Source organism: Pseudonaja textilis, chromosome 5 (genome assembly GCF_049901715.1).
Source record: "Pseudonaja textilis isolate UNSWEBS1 chromosome 5, rPseTex1.2, whole genome shotgun sequence".
In the NCBI taxonomy this organism is placed as follows: Eukaryota; Metazoa; Chordata; class Lepidosauria; order Squamata; family Elapidae; genus Pseudonaja; species Pseudonaja textilis.
Window position 1 is genome coordinate 5,257,535 of NC_141994.1, and position 16,169 is coordinate 5,273,703.

The 16,169-nt window shown below is 38.7% G+C and overlaps 1 protein-coding gene across 10 annotated transcripts in view; it reads left to right on the top strand.

Annotated features, from left to right (window-relative positions):
• ST7 (suppression of tumorigenicity 7) overlaps window positions 1-16,169 on the top strand; it is a 115,038-nt gene that overhangs the window by 61,897 nt on the left and 36,972 nt on the right. For all 10 annotated transcript variants that reach the window (XM_026713167.2, XM_026713168.2, XM_087934046.1 and 7 more), the window contains 5 exons: window positions 10,763-10,922; window positions 12,431-12,485; window positions 13,680-13,795; window positions 14,457-14,532; window positions 15,396-15,550. In XM_026713167.2, the coding sequence (XP_026568952.1) occupies window positions 10,763-10,922; window positions 12,431-12,485; window positions 13,680-13,795; window positions 14,457-14,532; window positions 15,396-15,550 (562 nt within the window). The remainder of the gene's footprint in view (window positions 1-10,762; window positions 10,923-12,430; window positions 12,486-13,679; window positions 13,796-14,456; window positions 14,533-15,395; window positions 15,551-16,169) is intronic.

Sequence of the window (16,169 nt, forward strand, 5' to 3'; positions counted from 1 at the left end):
CCTTCCTGCTTTGCCTGATTTTGGGTAAAAATTGCTCTTTTTAAAAAATAAAAAATTCCATATTTACATACATGGTGTGTTGTGAGTTAATTTTGTGCGTTTGCTTGCTAGCAAATTTTATGAGCTTGCTTTCAAGAAAATTTTATGTGACAAGACTGAGCTAGTCGATGGCAGATAGATAGATCTCTGAATGAATCTGTGATTCTGTGAGCAACTCAATCTGCCTGCCTGCTTTGCCTGATTTTGGGTAAGAGTTGCTCTTTTTTAATAAAAAAAAATCAATATTTATATTAATATTTACATACAAGCCATGTCCAGCCAGTCACATGACCACCAAGCCACACCCACAAATTAGACTACATCCACAGAACCAGTTAGTGGTCCCTGGGATTTAAAAATATGAATTTGGTGGTCCCTGAGGTCCAAAAGGTTGGTGACCCCTGTTCTACACAACCTGCCTCTGCAGACTTTTGAGGATCTGGTGGTAGGATAAGGTGCCAGATACAGAAGTCCTCTCCAGAGCAGGACTGCCATCAGTTTACACCCTGTTGATGAAAGCCCAGACACGCTGGACAGGCCATGATGCCAGACCATTGCATCCCTAAACAGCTCCTCTATAGTGAACTGTCACAAGGAAAGCGATTGCAAGGGGGACAAAGGAAACAATACAAAGACACATTGAAAGCCTCCTTCAAGTGCCTGGACATTGGCACCATCTCCTGGGAAGCCCTGCTACGAGATCGATCAACATGGCACGCTTTGTCAAAGTCAATTTTATTGAGGGCCAGATCACCACTGTGGTTGTCTTCTGAGGGCAGGAACGTGATGCAGACTGCTGGACTCACTTACTCTGTCCCACTGTCTGTTTGGTCTTGCGGTTGGAGACCAGGTCACCGCTGGTTGTCATCTCAGCCCCCTTGTGGGTCTTGCACTTGGCCTGTGCATGGAGCGTGTTCCCCTTGCGCACCAGACTGCAGTGGTGGATGCACAAGAGCAGTGCTCCATTAGCAGTCCCTGCAGGAAGCAGGAGATGGCGTGGCATTTCTCCGTTTGCTGCCAGACCCAACACATGATGCCCGGCTGGGCTTCCCCAAAGCATGGCGGAGGGCGGGGTAGAAAGCGGCACCTGTCCCAAGGCTGGAGGAAGAGGGCCTTTGAGCCCCAGGCACCAGTTAGGGCAGCGTCCTGCTGACTCACCTGCTTGCATGGAGGGAAGGCTCGCTATTCCTGAGATGCACCTTCCGGGAATGCTGGCCAGGCAGGGAATTTGGCTGCAATCCTCAGCTTGGAATGGAGATGCGGCCTCAGGGACTCTGTCTCAAGGAGCTGCATTGGTTGGGCAATGCCCCGAAAGCTCTCCGGAGATGCTGCCTCGCAAGGCAGGGCGGCTAGCTAGAAAGGCTGAGTAGAAGTGCTCATAGCACCCCATTCCCAACAGGCAAAAGGCGGCCACTGCGAGAGGGGAAACCTTGATCAGCATCGATGCTATGGCCGTCCAAGCCCAGCCGGGATCACATGCCTCCCCGCAATCTCTGTTGTGCCTGGGCAACAACAGTGATGGGCATCTGGCTTTTCCCACTTGCAATGGCCGTTTTTTGCCTGCCGGGTCTGGACCTGAGCTGCTGGCGGCCTCAGTGCTGCCAAGGTGCATCAGATGTGTGAGAGGACCACGCCTTTCTAGCTGGCCATTTTGCCTCCTTCGTGCTGGTTGGGTCTGCCCAGCAGTGGCGGAGTTGCCACCCAGGAGCTGCTAGAAGTAGGTGAAGCGCTTCCTTCACTGGGGGCTGCTCGGCAACGAAAGCCGAGCCCTGCCCTGCCCTGCCCTGCAAGGCAGCAGCTCCAGAGCACTTTCGGGGTGCTGCCCAACTGCTGCAGCTCCTTCAAACAGTGCCCCGAAGCTGTGGTCCCTTCTCTGGACTGAAGGAAATTTTCTGTCTTGCACACACACACACACATTGCTGCATCTCCATTCTGAGCTGAGGATTGCAGACAGATTCCCCACTCAGCCAGTGTTCCTGGAAGGTGTGGCTCAAATCACCAGGCCTGCCTAGCCTGAAGGAGGCAAAGGGGCCAGTCGGAAAGGCTGAGAAGAGGTGGTAAAGTACGCTCAGGCCCAGCAGGCAAAAAATGGCCACCGTGATTGGGGAAAGCCAGATCCCCATGGGAGCTCTTGTTACCCAGCCCAGCAGAGATGTGGGGAGGCATGCAATCCGGGCTGGCTCCCTCGGCCACCTTTGGTCTGCTGGGAATGGGTGTGCTTTTACCACTTCTACTCAACTTTTCTAGCTGGGCCGCTTTGCCTCCTTTGGTCTGGGCGGTCCTGGTGCTCCGGGCGGCAACAGCAGCGGCCTAATGGACCTGCATGATCTGCTGGCGGCTTCTGTGGTGAAAGGCTGGTAAGGGCGGCTATCCTGGAAATGGTGAGGGGCCAGCCAGCATCGTTTAGGTCCTGCCCATCCCATCCCAGCAGGTGCGCGTGTCACTTCACACAGCCCATGCCATCCCAGCAGGCACATGTGCTCACAGACCTGCCCCCCCCCATCCCAGTAGACGCATGTGCCCGCCTTTTGTAGTGCCGGCCTTGTGCGCGCATGTGCATGCCTCCTCCTGTATGCAGGCATGCCTGACGGGATGACATTGGCCGGGCCTGTGTGCCCACCTCCTCCTGTGCACATGCACTCCTGCCAGGATGGGTCAGGCCAGGCTGAAGTGATGTGGGCCGAACGCTTACTGTTTGCAGGATGACCGCATAGGATGGATCCAACCATGTCCAGCCCACATGCCTTGAGTTTGACACCCTTGCTCCAAGGGGTATCATTTGAACAAAACTGCCTTATTGCTGTTTTTTCGGCATTGTTAAAGTAATAATTTTCAAATGTTTATAATTAATACATTGACAACATCAATAATTGTTAAGATTAAATACACATTTACATATACCTTCCTAAAGTTCAGATTTATGATTAAATTTGTTATGTCTTAGATGTTTTCTATCGAAATCCCCAAATCAGAATTTAGAATTCTTTTAAAATGTATTAATATAGATAATCATTTATAATAGCATAATTTTAAATGCCTCATTTTAAGAAGTAAGGTCTTCTTAGTTTTAGGTGACTTATTTCTGCAGAGGAATTCTTTTCTGTGCAAAATGTCAGGAAATCCTATCATTATTTTATCTCATTTGTTATTTATTTTCATAGACTAGTCTAAATGTATTGTGCTAAACTTTAAGTTAACATTTATTACCTGAGTTAATTTGTTGTTTGGGGTATAAGGTAAATGGCCTGCAGCTTACAGTTATTAACTTAATACCAGAAACGTCTGTCTACTTTGGTATAATTAACTAAAAAAAACAAAACAATTTGCCTCAACATTATAATAGCAATAAAGTAACTAAAAACTTACTGTCTTTTCATAGTATATACATTCTCAAGACTACTCAGTCTAAATAGGTCCATTTCTTTTTCCACAAAAAATATCACTTGATGATGTTGTCCTTTAATAAATAGTACACAATAATTATTTAAGAAATAATTTGATAATTGCCGGTGTATTTTAATTTCCCTTGGTATCAGAGAGGAAAGTGTGACATATTCTGCAGTTTTTAAAAATATTCCTTTCTCAAACTTATATAAAACCTTAACATTTTATAGGATTGTGCAAATCCTCAGTTTGAAGGTTTTGTTACAGTGCAATTTGATTTACATTTCAAAGGGGACATTTCAGTTAAAAAAATTGGGTGCTGCAAATCAATACTCCCCTTCTGCACCTGCATAGAAATGATTTTATGAATCTGTTTGGAAATCTCAATCAAATTAGCTTTATTATATAATTCAGTTCAAATAAAATAATATCGATTTGTCACCTTCCCAGCCGACTTCTGACAAGCAAAATCAATGGAGGATGCCAGGTTTGTTTAATTACCACACGATTTTATCGGGTCCACCATTGTATTCGGGTGTCCTGCCATTGTCCTGAGGGGTGGCATTCTGCTGTTCACAGGGGAATTAGGAAGTTTCCAAGGCTGTCGCGCCCTGAGCGTGAATTGGTCTGCCTAGCACCTCAGGGTTCTCAAAACATCTTCTCGACATTGCATTGGCTGCCAGAGGACTGGTCAGGGGGTTGGAATTGGGAAACCAAGATATTTGCTTTACACTTTGAGCAGGACTTTCAGATTCAACTTGACTTTACTCCATCCAGTTTCTCTCAGTAAAAGTTCTTTGGATTCAACCCAATGGATTCAAGAGCCTGGCTTTCCTGGACTGGAGCAGGTCCGACATTTGGTGAAATCTGTAATAGTGGCCAACATTGAGAAACCTACAACTCTACTGTGGGGACTGTGCACAAAATGTCAAGGCAGTGACCAGGAAGAAGCCGAATGCTGGGGATTGGACCTCTCTGAGTAGACAGAAGAGGCTGGGGGACTAGGTGACTTGTTGAGACCAAGGTGTTCCATAGGTATCAGAAAGAAGGACGTCTGGGAACGAAGGGCCAAGGGAGTGACTCTCACCCGCAGTAGCCATGGAGCCTCTTGATGGGAGGGACAAATGGAGCTGGAAGAGCTTGAGGATGATGAGGCAGGCGGAGAAGCTGACCATGCCAACCTGATGATGGAGCAAGCCATGAAGTTCATGATGAAGGCTTTCCGGACCCAGAGAACCCACAGCCACAATCAACTGCTTGTTTCAAGTGCGGTCAGGAGGGGCATCGGGCAGCATAAAAAGAATTTTTATGTTACTCAGAAGCTTAGTCAACCACCTAATTTGACCTTGTTCTGACAATTTTTCTTAAACTTGATTATCCTGGTCTAAGTCTGTGATAACTCAAAAAGTTGATGAATATGTCAAGAGTTCCAACTTCTCGAGGTTATGACCATCCAGAAACAGCGTACATTTAATGCCAATGAAATTTGTTTCTCCATAGTTTTAATCCTTTTAAAACAGTCTCAGGAAAAAAGAAGTTAGGGCAAACCCAGAATATCAAAATAATTATTGAGATAGCTACTTTCTGAATTAAACCTATGGATTGATTTTTCTAACTTGACTTCTTGCTGAACCTCCTTCTAGAAAGAGGTTTCTTTCCCTTAAATAATTAACTTATTTTTAGTTAGCCAGAGAAGTCCAAACTAAAATCAGCAAAATATTCCAAACTCACCATTAATGTAACAGAAAGAAAAGGCATATACCCAGAGGATATATCAAACACAGCTGTTTTGTCTATGTCTGCAAACTCTCTTTAGTCCCTCAAGACACTTAGTGCTCATTCAGGAAACAGCTCTCCAAAGAATAACCATGTCTGCCAAAGTGGTTCAGAGATATTGTTGTTTTTAAGCAATAAAGAAATCATTACTTTCCTAATGAGTGTATCTTGGGTATTCCATGAACTAATTTTATCTCAGGGAATATGATCAGAGGTGAAAAAAGAACACAAAAGTTTTTAGAACAATTTGAGTTTTGTAGGAGAGAGGGGGAAAAAAGTAGTAATTCCAACAATGAAACACTAATTTTCAGAAATTATATTTTGTCTTTAGGTACAAATTGTAAGCTTATAAATAACAGCAAAGAAAAAAGTGAGCGTATCTTGCCAAGTATAGATGAAATGTAATTTTATTTTAAGGGGTATTGCTGCAGTGAAAGAGTAAGGGGGAAATAACAAGAGACGTCAGCCTTATTCATTTTTTACATTTTTATTGACCTTTTCCTTCTGGGTCCATCATTGTGGTAACTGTTGTTACTGCTGTAACATTCTTAAAACAAATTCTGATCTAATTAATAATGATTCATTAATATCCTACTTCTGCAGGATGCAGAACTGGGTGCTCATCAAATAGAACAGCGTTGTCAAACTCACATCACGTGGTCGTCACGTGATATATCAGGACTTTTTCCCTCTTTGCTAAACTGGGTGTGGGCGTAGCCAGCACGTGACACCTCTGGCCCACAGGGCGGGGAGTTTGACAGCCCTAAAATAGAAGAAAGCTTGTTTACACAGAGAACAATACATCAGGTCCAAGAATGCAGGTGATTAATTCCATCACTTCTCCATTTAGAATTTAGAATTCTTTATTGGCCAGGTGTGATTAAACACACAAGGAATTTCTCAGTGCATAAGCTCTCAGTGTACATGCAAGCACGAATTGATAAATCATGATCATAAATACAGTCATCATAAATCATAACATAAATACTCAGTGGTAGTCATAGGATACTCAATAAGCAATCATAAATCATAATAGGATACTAAATAAAATCAATCAACATAAGTCATATGATACAAACAACAAAGTTATAGTCATAAGATGCTAAAGGAATAGGTAATACAAGAGATGAGAAGGTTAATAGTAATACAGTCCTATTACATGGTTTGACATCCTAGGGCATGTGTTGTAGAACGATGGCATGGGGAAAAATCCTTGTCCTTGTGTCTAGTTGCAATGCCCAGTAATGTTGTCTTGAGGGAAGAAGTTGAAAAAGTTTATGTCCAGGATGTGAGGAATCTGTAGATATTTTCAGAGCCCTCTTTCTGGCTTCTGCAGTGTACGGGTCCTCAGTAGAAGGCAGGCTGGTTGCAACAAATGGCAGACACAATAATTCTCTGCAGAACTTTATCAGTAGCTCTTTGGGCAGTCTAAGCTTCCTGAGTTGGTGCAGGAGGAACATTCTTTGTTGTCCTTCTTTGATGACTTTTTTTTTTTGTAAATTTTATTTGAGTTTTCACAAAGAAAAAAAAATACAAACAAAACATCTTTTTTGAAAGGAGCGTAATCCCAGGTTACATTTCTTCGTACAGACACAAATTCAACTTCATGCTCATTTTTATGTTCTATTCCATATCTTATTACTGTTTTACATTTTCTGCATAGCTTCTCCCCTCTTTTAATTTTCTCAATTTTATTTTAATTATCTCATCTCAATTCAAATCATTATATTTATATTTTTTTGTCTGTCCTGTTTCAATTATCTATTATCTTTTCTCATTAAACAAAATTTCTCCTGTAGTTACTGATTGGAGTATGACACCTTTATATCTTTTAAGTTTATCCATTTAACTCTTATTTACGCTCCAATATATACCCTAAAGTTATAACATTCAATATAATACATAACTTCCATTCGGATTCTGCTTGCTACATTCTTAAAATATACACTATATTCTTAAAAAAAGAAAAAATTATAAATGTATGTAATTAAAACAACACATTCCATTCCAATTCAATTCTATCATTAATATTAATATTCATTAAAATCTTAACTTCTTTAACATTACTTTTCAATTAAATATCATACTTCTATGGGAACAATTATAAGCTTTCCATAATTAATTCCCCCTTCACTTATATTTTATAAAACATTAACTAAATAAAATGTTCCTGTTCCTTCCTAATTCAATTTTCTCATTTATTTTATTTCACTTATTTTATTAACTAACTTTTCACTAAATTACACTATTTTATCCCTCATGTTAATCATACATTGTTTCCAATTTTCTAAAGTTATTTCTATTACTAATATAACAATACAATTTTATGTACCTTTACAGAATCCCTTTTTCAGTTACATTTTCACCATTATCTCTAAATAGGCCCTATTTCTCTATATCTTGCTCCGGTCCTTTGTAACTTCTTTTCCTTTCCTTCTTCCCTCTCTTCTTCTCTCTCTCCCTTTTTACCCCTTGTCTCTCTACCTCTATTTCTCTCTTCTGTATTCCCTTTTCTGTTGTTTTCCAGTATTATACTTATTTTTTGAATTATTTTTCTTTTCTTTGGTTGTTTTTTTAAGTCTTAAATTCTCCATTCTCTTTCCCCCCTTTCCTTTTTCTTCCCCACATAAAATTGCTTGTTCATTAAAGATGGCTTCTTCTTTGTCCCAGTCTTCTTGTTTTGTAGACGTTTCTCATAGTTCCAAATCTCCATTTCTAAGAATCGAAAAACGAAGCCAAAAGAACCCTTCCTTTCTTGTGCATCTTCTTTGTACTTTTTAAGTTCCATTTTCAATTCATCCAGAAGTGGTGCCATTGTATAAATTTTTAAACAACCACCCGATTGATTTTAGTCATTCAAATATAATAACCAAGAATCCAAAGATCACCAAATAATCCAAATACACACAAGCTGTTTCTTTTTGCTCTTTTTTTTCACTTTCTCTTCCTGGGGTTACTGTTTAGTTGCAAAGTTACAGTTAAAATGTATCTTTTAGAAGTCTTGTTGAAGTTTTACTGTAGATTCTTTTTAATTCCAGGCAGTCTCCTCCCTCTTCCAGATCCTGCCCTTATTCTTTTCTCTCCCTTCCTGCTTATGAAAAAAAAAAATAGTGTCCAGAAATCTTTATTATCCCTTTGACATTTTGTTTTATTTTCAGCTTAATTGCCTGTTGATGTAAAAGCAGATTTTTTTTCTTATTTAAGTCTCTTAGTTGTCAGTATAGGGAAGGAGAGAGAAGAAAAAAAAAGCCAAACCTTTTCCTTTTCACTTTCTTTCGCTGCTTCCGACTCTTCTTGGGAGTGATGTTATTTTTTTGTAAGTTTAAATTCCAGGGTACCTTAGTTGTTGCTTTTACAATTTAATCCGGTCAGCCAAAACTTTCACTTCTTATCTTTCTCCTGCACATTCTTTTCCGGTCGAGTTCTTCTTTGAGGTGGCCATTTCTGACCACCGCTGCACCCGCCTTCGGGAAAAGGAGTAATGGCCAGCTGAGGAGGAGAGATGTGGCTCTCCTCGACCCTGCAGGCAGTCTCCCCCCTCTTCACCACCTCTACGGGATGGCTTAGCCCCGAAACCAGCCGGCTCGGGGTGCTCCAGCAGCGAGCCCAGACCAAAACTGCGCACGATCACGGATTTCTGTCTGTCGCCGAAGAGATTTCAAACCGGATAGCCTTCTTTGATGACTTTTTCATGTTTGTGTCCATTTCAAGTCCTGAGTTATTACAGAACCCAGAAACTTGAAAGTCTCTACTGTTGATACTATTGTCTAGTATGGTAAGAGATGGTAGAATAGGAGAACCTCTCCTAAAATCTACCTTCATCTCTACAGTTTTGAATGTGTTCAGTTCAAGATTGTTCCAGCTGGACCACAGGGCCAGTTGTACAACTTGTCGTCTCTATGCAGATTCATCATAATTTTCAATGAGACCACTGACTGTATCATCTCTAGGTTGCCTTTTTGGCATGACATAGTTGTTCTGTTTAGCTGCGACCTAAGATTTGTTATTGTATGTATGCTGGCTTCTGGTCGGCACCCATAGGTCTTCACAAAAACTGATATTACCTATTGCAAATGTGTTATAAAAAATAAATCGTTCATTGTCACTTTAAAAAAAAATCAGTGCACCAGTCTTTTAAATAATGGTAACTTTTATGAAATTATTAAGACTAACTGAAAAATAGCCTTTCATCCTTGTCATATTGAGTACAAGTTCTTGGAAATTCTGTATTGAAGCTTCTATGAATTTGCTTAACAGTTATCCTCCATTTGTTACTACATCTCCACCTCTAAGTCTCCACTCTAAAATCATCACATTGCTTGAAGGGCTTTTATAAGTGCAGTAATAAGTGTGTGTGAGTGAGAATAATTCCTCTACTTCTACTGCATCAGCCTAAGAGAGGGAAAAGTCTAGTCCAGTGGTGGCTAACCTTTTTGGGCTCCTGTGCCAAAAATTGTGCCCGCGCTCACGCTCTCATGCTTGCATGCCAGCACCCAGAAAACAATGCATGCATCCCCCCCACATCCCCTGAGCATGCACGTGCAGTTCTGCCTGTCCCCCCACGCCCCCACTGCCCCCTTACATACACTGCCCCTCCCAGCTGATTTTCAGCCCCGTTTGAGGCCTTTATCAGCCTCCCAGAGGCTTGAAGCCTTTGCAGGCTGAAAAATGGACCCATTTTGTCACTTCCGGTATTTCTGGAAATGCTGGAAGTGATGAAACGGACCTGTTTTTTGGCCTGCAAAGGCTTTCCTCAAGCCTCTGGGAGACTGAAAAAGGCCGCAAACAGGCCAAAAATCAGCTGGGAGGCACACGCATGCACAGTGAAATAAGTTTGCCCGTGGTTCGCGTGCCAGCACAAATGGCTCTGTGCCATAGGTTCATGGGCTTAGGATCTTACATTCCAGTCGGGATTTGTAGAGTAGAGGTCCTGTCCTAGATTTCCCATCAGTTGGAACATATCCAACATTCAAGGTTGGCTTAATCCTCTTCTTTCCTATCTGTGGAACATCTCATATTGTTGGTTCTTGCTGTTGGTCACTGTTGGTTGTAGGTTTATATGTATCACTGGATCACTGTTGGTTGTAGGTTTATATGTATGAAGCTTTTCCCTGGTATTATATAAAATGAAATAGAATTAGCATGGATGAAACACAGAACTATAGAAATAAAATAGCCATTTAAACTAAATTTATTTGGAACTACCCAATAATCCATAGCTTGTTAGATTTCTTTTTTTGTCTCCTTCCTCCTGTGTTGAATTCAAATTCTACCCAAAAGATACATCTTTCTTATGATCATTTACTATTCCCTTCAGTGCTTCCCATTTAAATTTTAGAATATCTATTATTTCATTTGTCCACATTCCTTGTCATGTTTCCACCCATTCTTCTTTTGCCTGTTTTATATAGGAAATCTAATATGCCACATAGAACTGTATAAATTATAACAAATATTTTATCCCAAAATATGCTTCAATATTAAGTTTACATTCTGTAAATGTGAGTGGCAGTAGACATAGCTTAAAAAGCCGAATAATGACGTGTTTTCCCATCCGATTTAGATATTTGAATGGTGGTATTTTCGGAAGTATGGAACATCCTTCATCGAGCAAGTCTCTGTGAGTCACTTGCGCCCTCTGCTGGGTGGGGTGGACAACAATTCTCCCAGTAACTCAAATGCAACCAATGGGGACTCAGATTCAAACAGACAGAGTGTTTCAGGTAAAAATAATAATAATTTAATCATAATTACTATGTAATTACAATGTACAAATTATGAATAATTCATTTAAATGACTTTTATATTAAAAGTCCTTTCTGCAGATTGGGCAAATCACCGCTTATTTTTTAAATCATTTATAAAGTTTGATATATTGGGGAAACCTTAGTTTTTTTTTCTGATAACTGATTTATTCACTTCTGCAAATACTAATCAGCCTTGATGAGAGATCCCAAGATAATCCCAGGATTGCAGACTCTGCCAGAAAGTTTTAAAAATTGTTTTATTTTTATCTTGGAAATGGCAAACCACTGCTATAGTTATTGCCAAGGAAACTATATTTCTCTTTACTCCCTAGGTGTCTAGCTGGATTCTAAGGAATATTTTGTATATTTTCCACTTTCTTGCATAGCTTTACTGTTCACTGTGTCAGAAAAAAAACAAAACTAGGGAACCATTTTGATAAATGGAAGACTGGAATCTCCAAATTGGCTCCCAGGTCATATGGCCTTCTCTGCCTTTATTTCTCTATTTTCCTGTCAATGTGACATTATTTAACAGAGTCAGTTTGATCTAACTAGAAATCCAGAGACTGTGAGTTCAAGTTCTGTCTTAGTGATGAAATCTGTCTGGATGTCTTTGGACCAGTCATTCTCTCTCAGCCCAATCATAGGGTGGTTTTGTGGGGAAAATAGGTTGAGGAAGATTTGTTGGCTATCTTTGCTGCCTTGATTTATTCATAAAAATACAAATAAATAAATAAATAATCTAGACCTGGTGTCTTATTTTATTTATTATGTAACAGCAGAGGAAGATTTTAAAAAGCTGACTATTGTATTATTCTACTGATCTACTGATCTAGTAGTTGGTGTAACTTTGCTGAGATAGGCCCACAGGGACTAGAGAAAATATCTCAACAATTCTGATTTTAACCTCACATGTGAATCTACTTGCTGCTTGCTGTTAATGCCTACAGGATGAATTGTGGCAATGGACCACAGTTGGCAAATGGCTAATCTAGAATGAAATAATTTACAATATAAAAGTTGTCACTGAAATACCTTTCAAAAGACAATTCTTTTCATTCAGTTACTTTATTCCAGCCATACCCAGGGACATTATCGATGCAATGTTTTATTTACAAATCACCTTTTTATTTTCATCTAAAACATGGGAATCATTCTGAAATATATTCTGCTTGCTTTTTAAACAAATATTTATTGAAAGGGTGTATTTTACTCGATGAGTTTTGATGTAGTAATAATTTTACAGTATTGGATAGCATTCATCTTCATTTGTTCCTGTATATACCAATAATTCATGAAATCAAAGAAGTGGTTATAATTCTTATTAAATATAATGTGTTTATAAGCCCTTAAATTGCCCAATAATGTAAATACATTGAAGTATTTCGACTGTACTACCTGGGATAACTAATTAGAATATAATTTGTTTCCAAATAAATATTATCATTCAGTTATAATTAGAGGCATTTTTGTTTTTGTGACAGAATGTAAAGTCTGGCGAAATCCCCTAAATCTGTTTAGAGGAGCTGAATATAACCGGTGAGTGCTATGTAGATTTATTATTCAAATATGTTAGCATGTTTGGAAAGTATTTTTAAACACTGGTTACATCTGCTAGTATATTTAGTAAGTATTGTAAGCATTACCTCATTGTCATTGTAAACTTCAAGAAGTCAGGTGCCTCTTTCAGTTGTTTATCATATGCAAATAGTTCAAATAAGGATAAATGGTCTTTGGATCCAATCTCTTTTACTCTGTCCTTATGTTGGTGGATGAACACTTGATGTTACCCTGCATAGATACAAATACCCTGCATAGTTTAGATTTAAGTTTTAAAAAATATATAGGACAAGAAGGCAGACATTTCTACTTCAACATATCAAGAATAGCAGTGCTAAAGTACACAAATCTGTTGAGGTTAGTCTTCCAGATAGTTTTAAACTTAAGGATGATGAATGCCTGATTTAGACTACCATTTCATTCAAGCAGTGTTAATGTGTAAATTTCTTTTAGTACCTCTATTAATCTAGATCAAAAATCTCACTAACGACAATGCTTTATTTTTTCTACATTTATATTGTAGTTTTTCTTAAGCACCCAATGCAATTTGCAGAGTTATCTATCGTTCTAATACTCACTGTAACAACTCTATAAGCTAGGTCAGACTAAGGCTAAGCTCAAAGTCACCAATGAGCTTTGTGATTGAATGGGAATTTGAATTTGAGTACTTCAAGCACTGAGCCATCTTGGCTCCATCTCCTCCCAAATCGGAAGCCTCAAGATAAAAGGGGAAAAGCTGAAAATCATATAGTGATGTATAGAGTAGCTTTCTTAAGATAATCAAAACAGATATTGTAGAACTGACATACAGCACATCCAGGACTATTTTAAACCAATTAAGCCAGCTTTCAAGATTATTTTAAATTCAGTTTAATAAATGTGCCAGTACAGATCAACTATAACACCATGGGACAATACTTTATTAACTTTTCAATTTTTCCTCAACTTAAAGCAATGGACATTATTTACAAAAATATTTTTAGTACCACGGTTGGATTTGTAGATGGAGGTTACTGTATTAAGGAGGATGAAGGATGTGTGTGGATGCATTTTTATCCAAAAGAAAAAGCAACATAAGGAAAATCACCACGTTATGAATGTATGATGTTTATTTCTACAATTTCTCATCCTGCACATCTGTCCTGAATGCACAAAACGCAACTCTATTTGCAGATACACCTGGGTGACTGGAAGAGAACCATTGACATATTACGATATGAATCTTTCAGCACAAGATCATCAAACGTTTTTCACATGTGATACTGACCATTTAAGGCCTGCAGATGCCAGTAAGAATTTTAGTAAATTTATTCAAATTCATAGCAAATTGTAAAGCCTGCTTTAAGAAATTGGGGAAAAAAGATATCACAAGTATCTTGATTCTTAATAATGCTTGTGTTTCACTTAATCATTTTTATTAATATATTTATATAGTATTTCCTGATACGGTCATTTGGAATTTGAATTATGTGGCTATCTGTATTTCCAAATACTGTTTCCCTTGAAACTTTGCTATAGAATAGCACTCATTGTTGTATTGTGTTATCATCATTGGTTCTGGAAACTTCGTGTTATTGTTTAAAGAGAGCAGGGTTTTTCCCACTCAGAATAGACAAAAATGCCTTACATGGTTGCTAAAGCACCAAAGGACCAGCATTTTATTGGTTGTTCAGGTTCCACTTAATTACATTAATAGTTTACATAGTTGTTTTATAGTAAAATATTGTTAGCACATTTGTACATAATGCATTGCTAACTTTAACTAATAGTTATAAGTTCATTCTTCTTGAAACATACTGAAAGAATATCTCTTATATCATCAGTACCTGATTATATTTTTGGACTTAGTGAATTATTTGTGTGGTGAAATGCCCTGCTAATGTGTTAATCTAGATAAGCCTAGCATTACCTCCAAATTACTGCATTTTAAAAAAATGTTTCATTTCACAGTAATGCAAAAGGCTTGGAGAGAAAGAAACCCACAAGCCAGAATTTCTGCAGCGCATGAAGCTTTAGAGTTAAATGAGTAAGTGTACGAGAATTCATTTGATTTTTATTTATTTATTTGCTTTGCTATAATCTTGTGCCAGTTTCTTGTCATCGGGAAAGTCCTGTACAAACTGAGGAAACTGTGAAAAAGTACTCTTTGTTCAATTAGCACTTGAGCAATGAATCTATACCTGTATATTTGTTGAAGCTGTATTTGCGTGATATTTTCTCTTCTTTTTTTAATTAAGAAGAGGATGAATTGGAGTTGATGCAGGAGAAATATTTCTTTCATACTAATAATGATAGACATGGATTGATGTATTTTCTGAGCATTTAAGAGATGGTATTTCTGTGATGTATTGCCATCTACTTATTTCAGACATGATGTATAAATCTTACTGTACTTGAATGCCCCGTTTATTTTTTTGCCAAAAAAGACATTGGCCTTTGTTTGCCTGTTGGGCTTTCTATCTTAGTTGTTCCTTCGATTTTATTTATTCAGCCATTGTTGTATACACTATGGTTCGAAACAAAACCAGCCATGTCACTAGTTGAAACATATGGAATTTGGTATTTGCACAGTTCTATCCAACTGCAACCTGAATTTTAAATGATAGTTTACTGCCCACATCCATAGTTTCAAGGATGGGATAGCTTTGGACTTGCAGAATTGTGCACATGCACAGTTGTACTCCGTTGAAGTGAATAAGGTTGTTTATAGGTCTGAAAATAAGTTGCAGACTTTTCCATGCCTGCAGCCAGTTGCTGGATTGAGGCATACATTTTACCTAAGGGAATTAAGCATGCCCCAGCCACTTATCCACCTGCTGTGTCCTAAAAAAAAGGTTTATTATTTTTCTAGCTCTCTTTGTGATGATTACTTTGTCATTTCATTGACAGGTGTGCCACTGCTTATATTCTCTTGGCAGAAGAGGAAGCAACAACTATTGTGGAAGCAGAAAAACTGTTTAAACAGGCCCTGAAAGCAGGTGAAGGCTGCTACAGGCGTAGCCAACAATTACAGCACCATGGTACCCAATATGAAGCTCAGCACAGTAAGACCCTTTCCTTCAGCTACCAATGCTCTAAATCAGAAGATCTCTGTAAGACCTTTAGTGACTCACAGGGTCACTTCATTAGATGCTTGGAATGGCTAAACTGATGTAGGATTTAAATTAGGTTGAGGCACTAGGAAAAGATAGAAGAAGACAGGATAGTTACCTTTCATTCAGTGTCTCATCCTGATTTAAATCCTGCATCTGTTTAGTCACTCCATGTGCATGCATGATGAAGGGAGCTATAGTTCAGAAAAGCTTATGCCTTTTAATAAACATATTAGTCTGAAAAGATGCTGCCACACTACTCTTAATTTTTGGCTATTATAGACTAATATAGCTGTCTTCCTACAATACTGTAGGGATCTCTGAGAAACAAGTTTCTTGCAATTGACTAAGAATAATTTGACTACAGAGAAATACTATGGCTCAAATATTGAATTCTATTTATTATAAAAACTGAATAGTGCAGTGGTTCTGTTAAAAAACTGTGAAATTCAGTAATATATGTAAATAATTGGAAAAACTGGAAAGAAAGAAAAAAAATGCAAAAAATGTAATGGGAGAAATAATTCTAGGGAGTAAATCTTCAGATAGCTCAAAAGAATACATTTTTGTC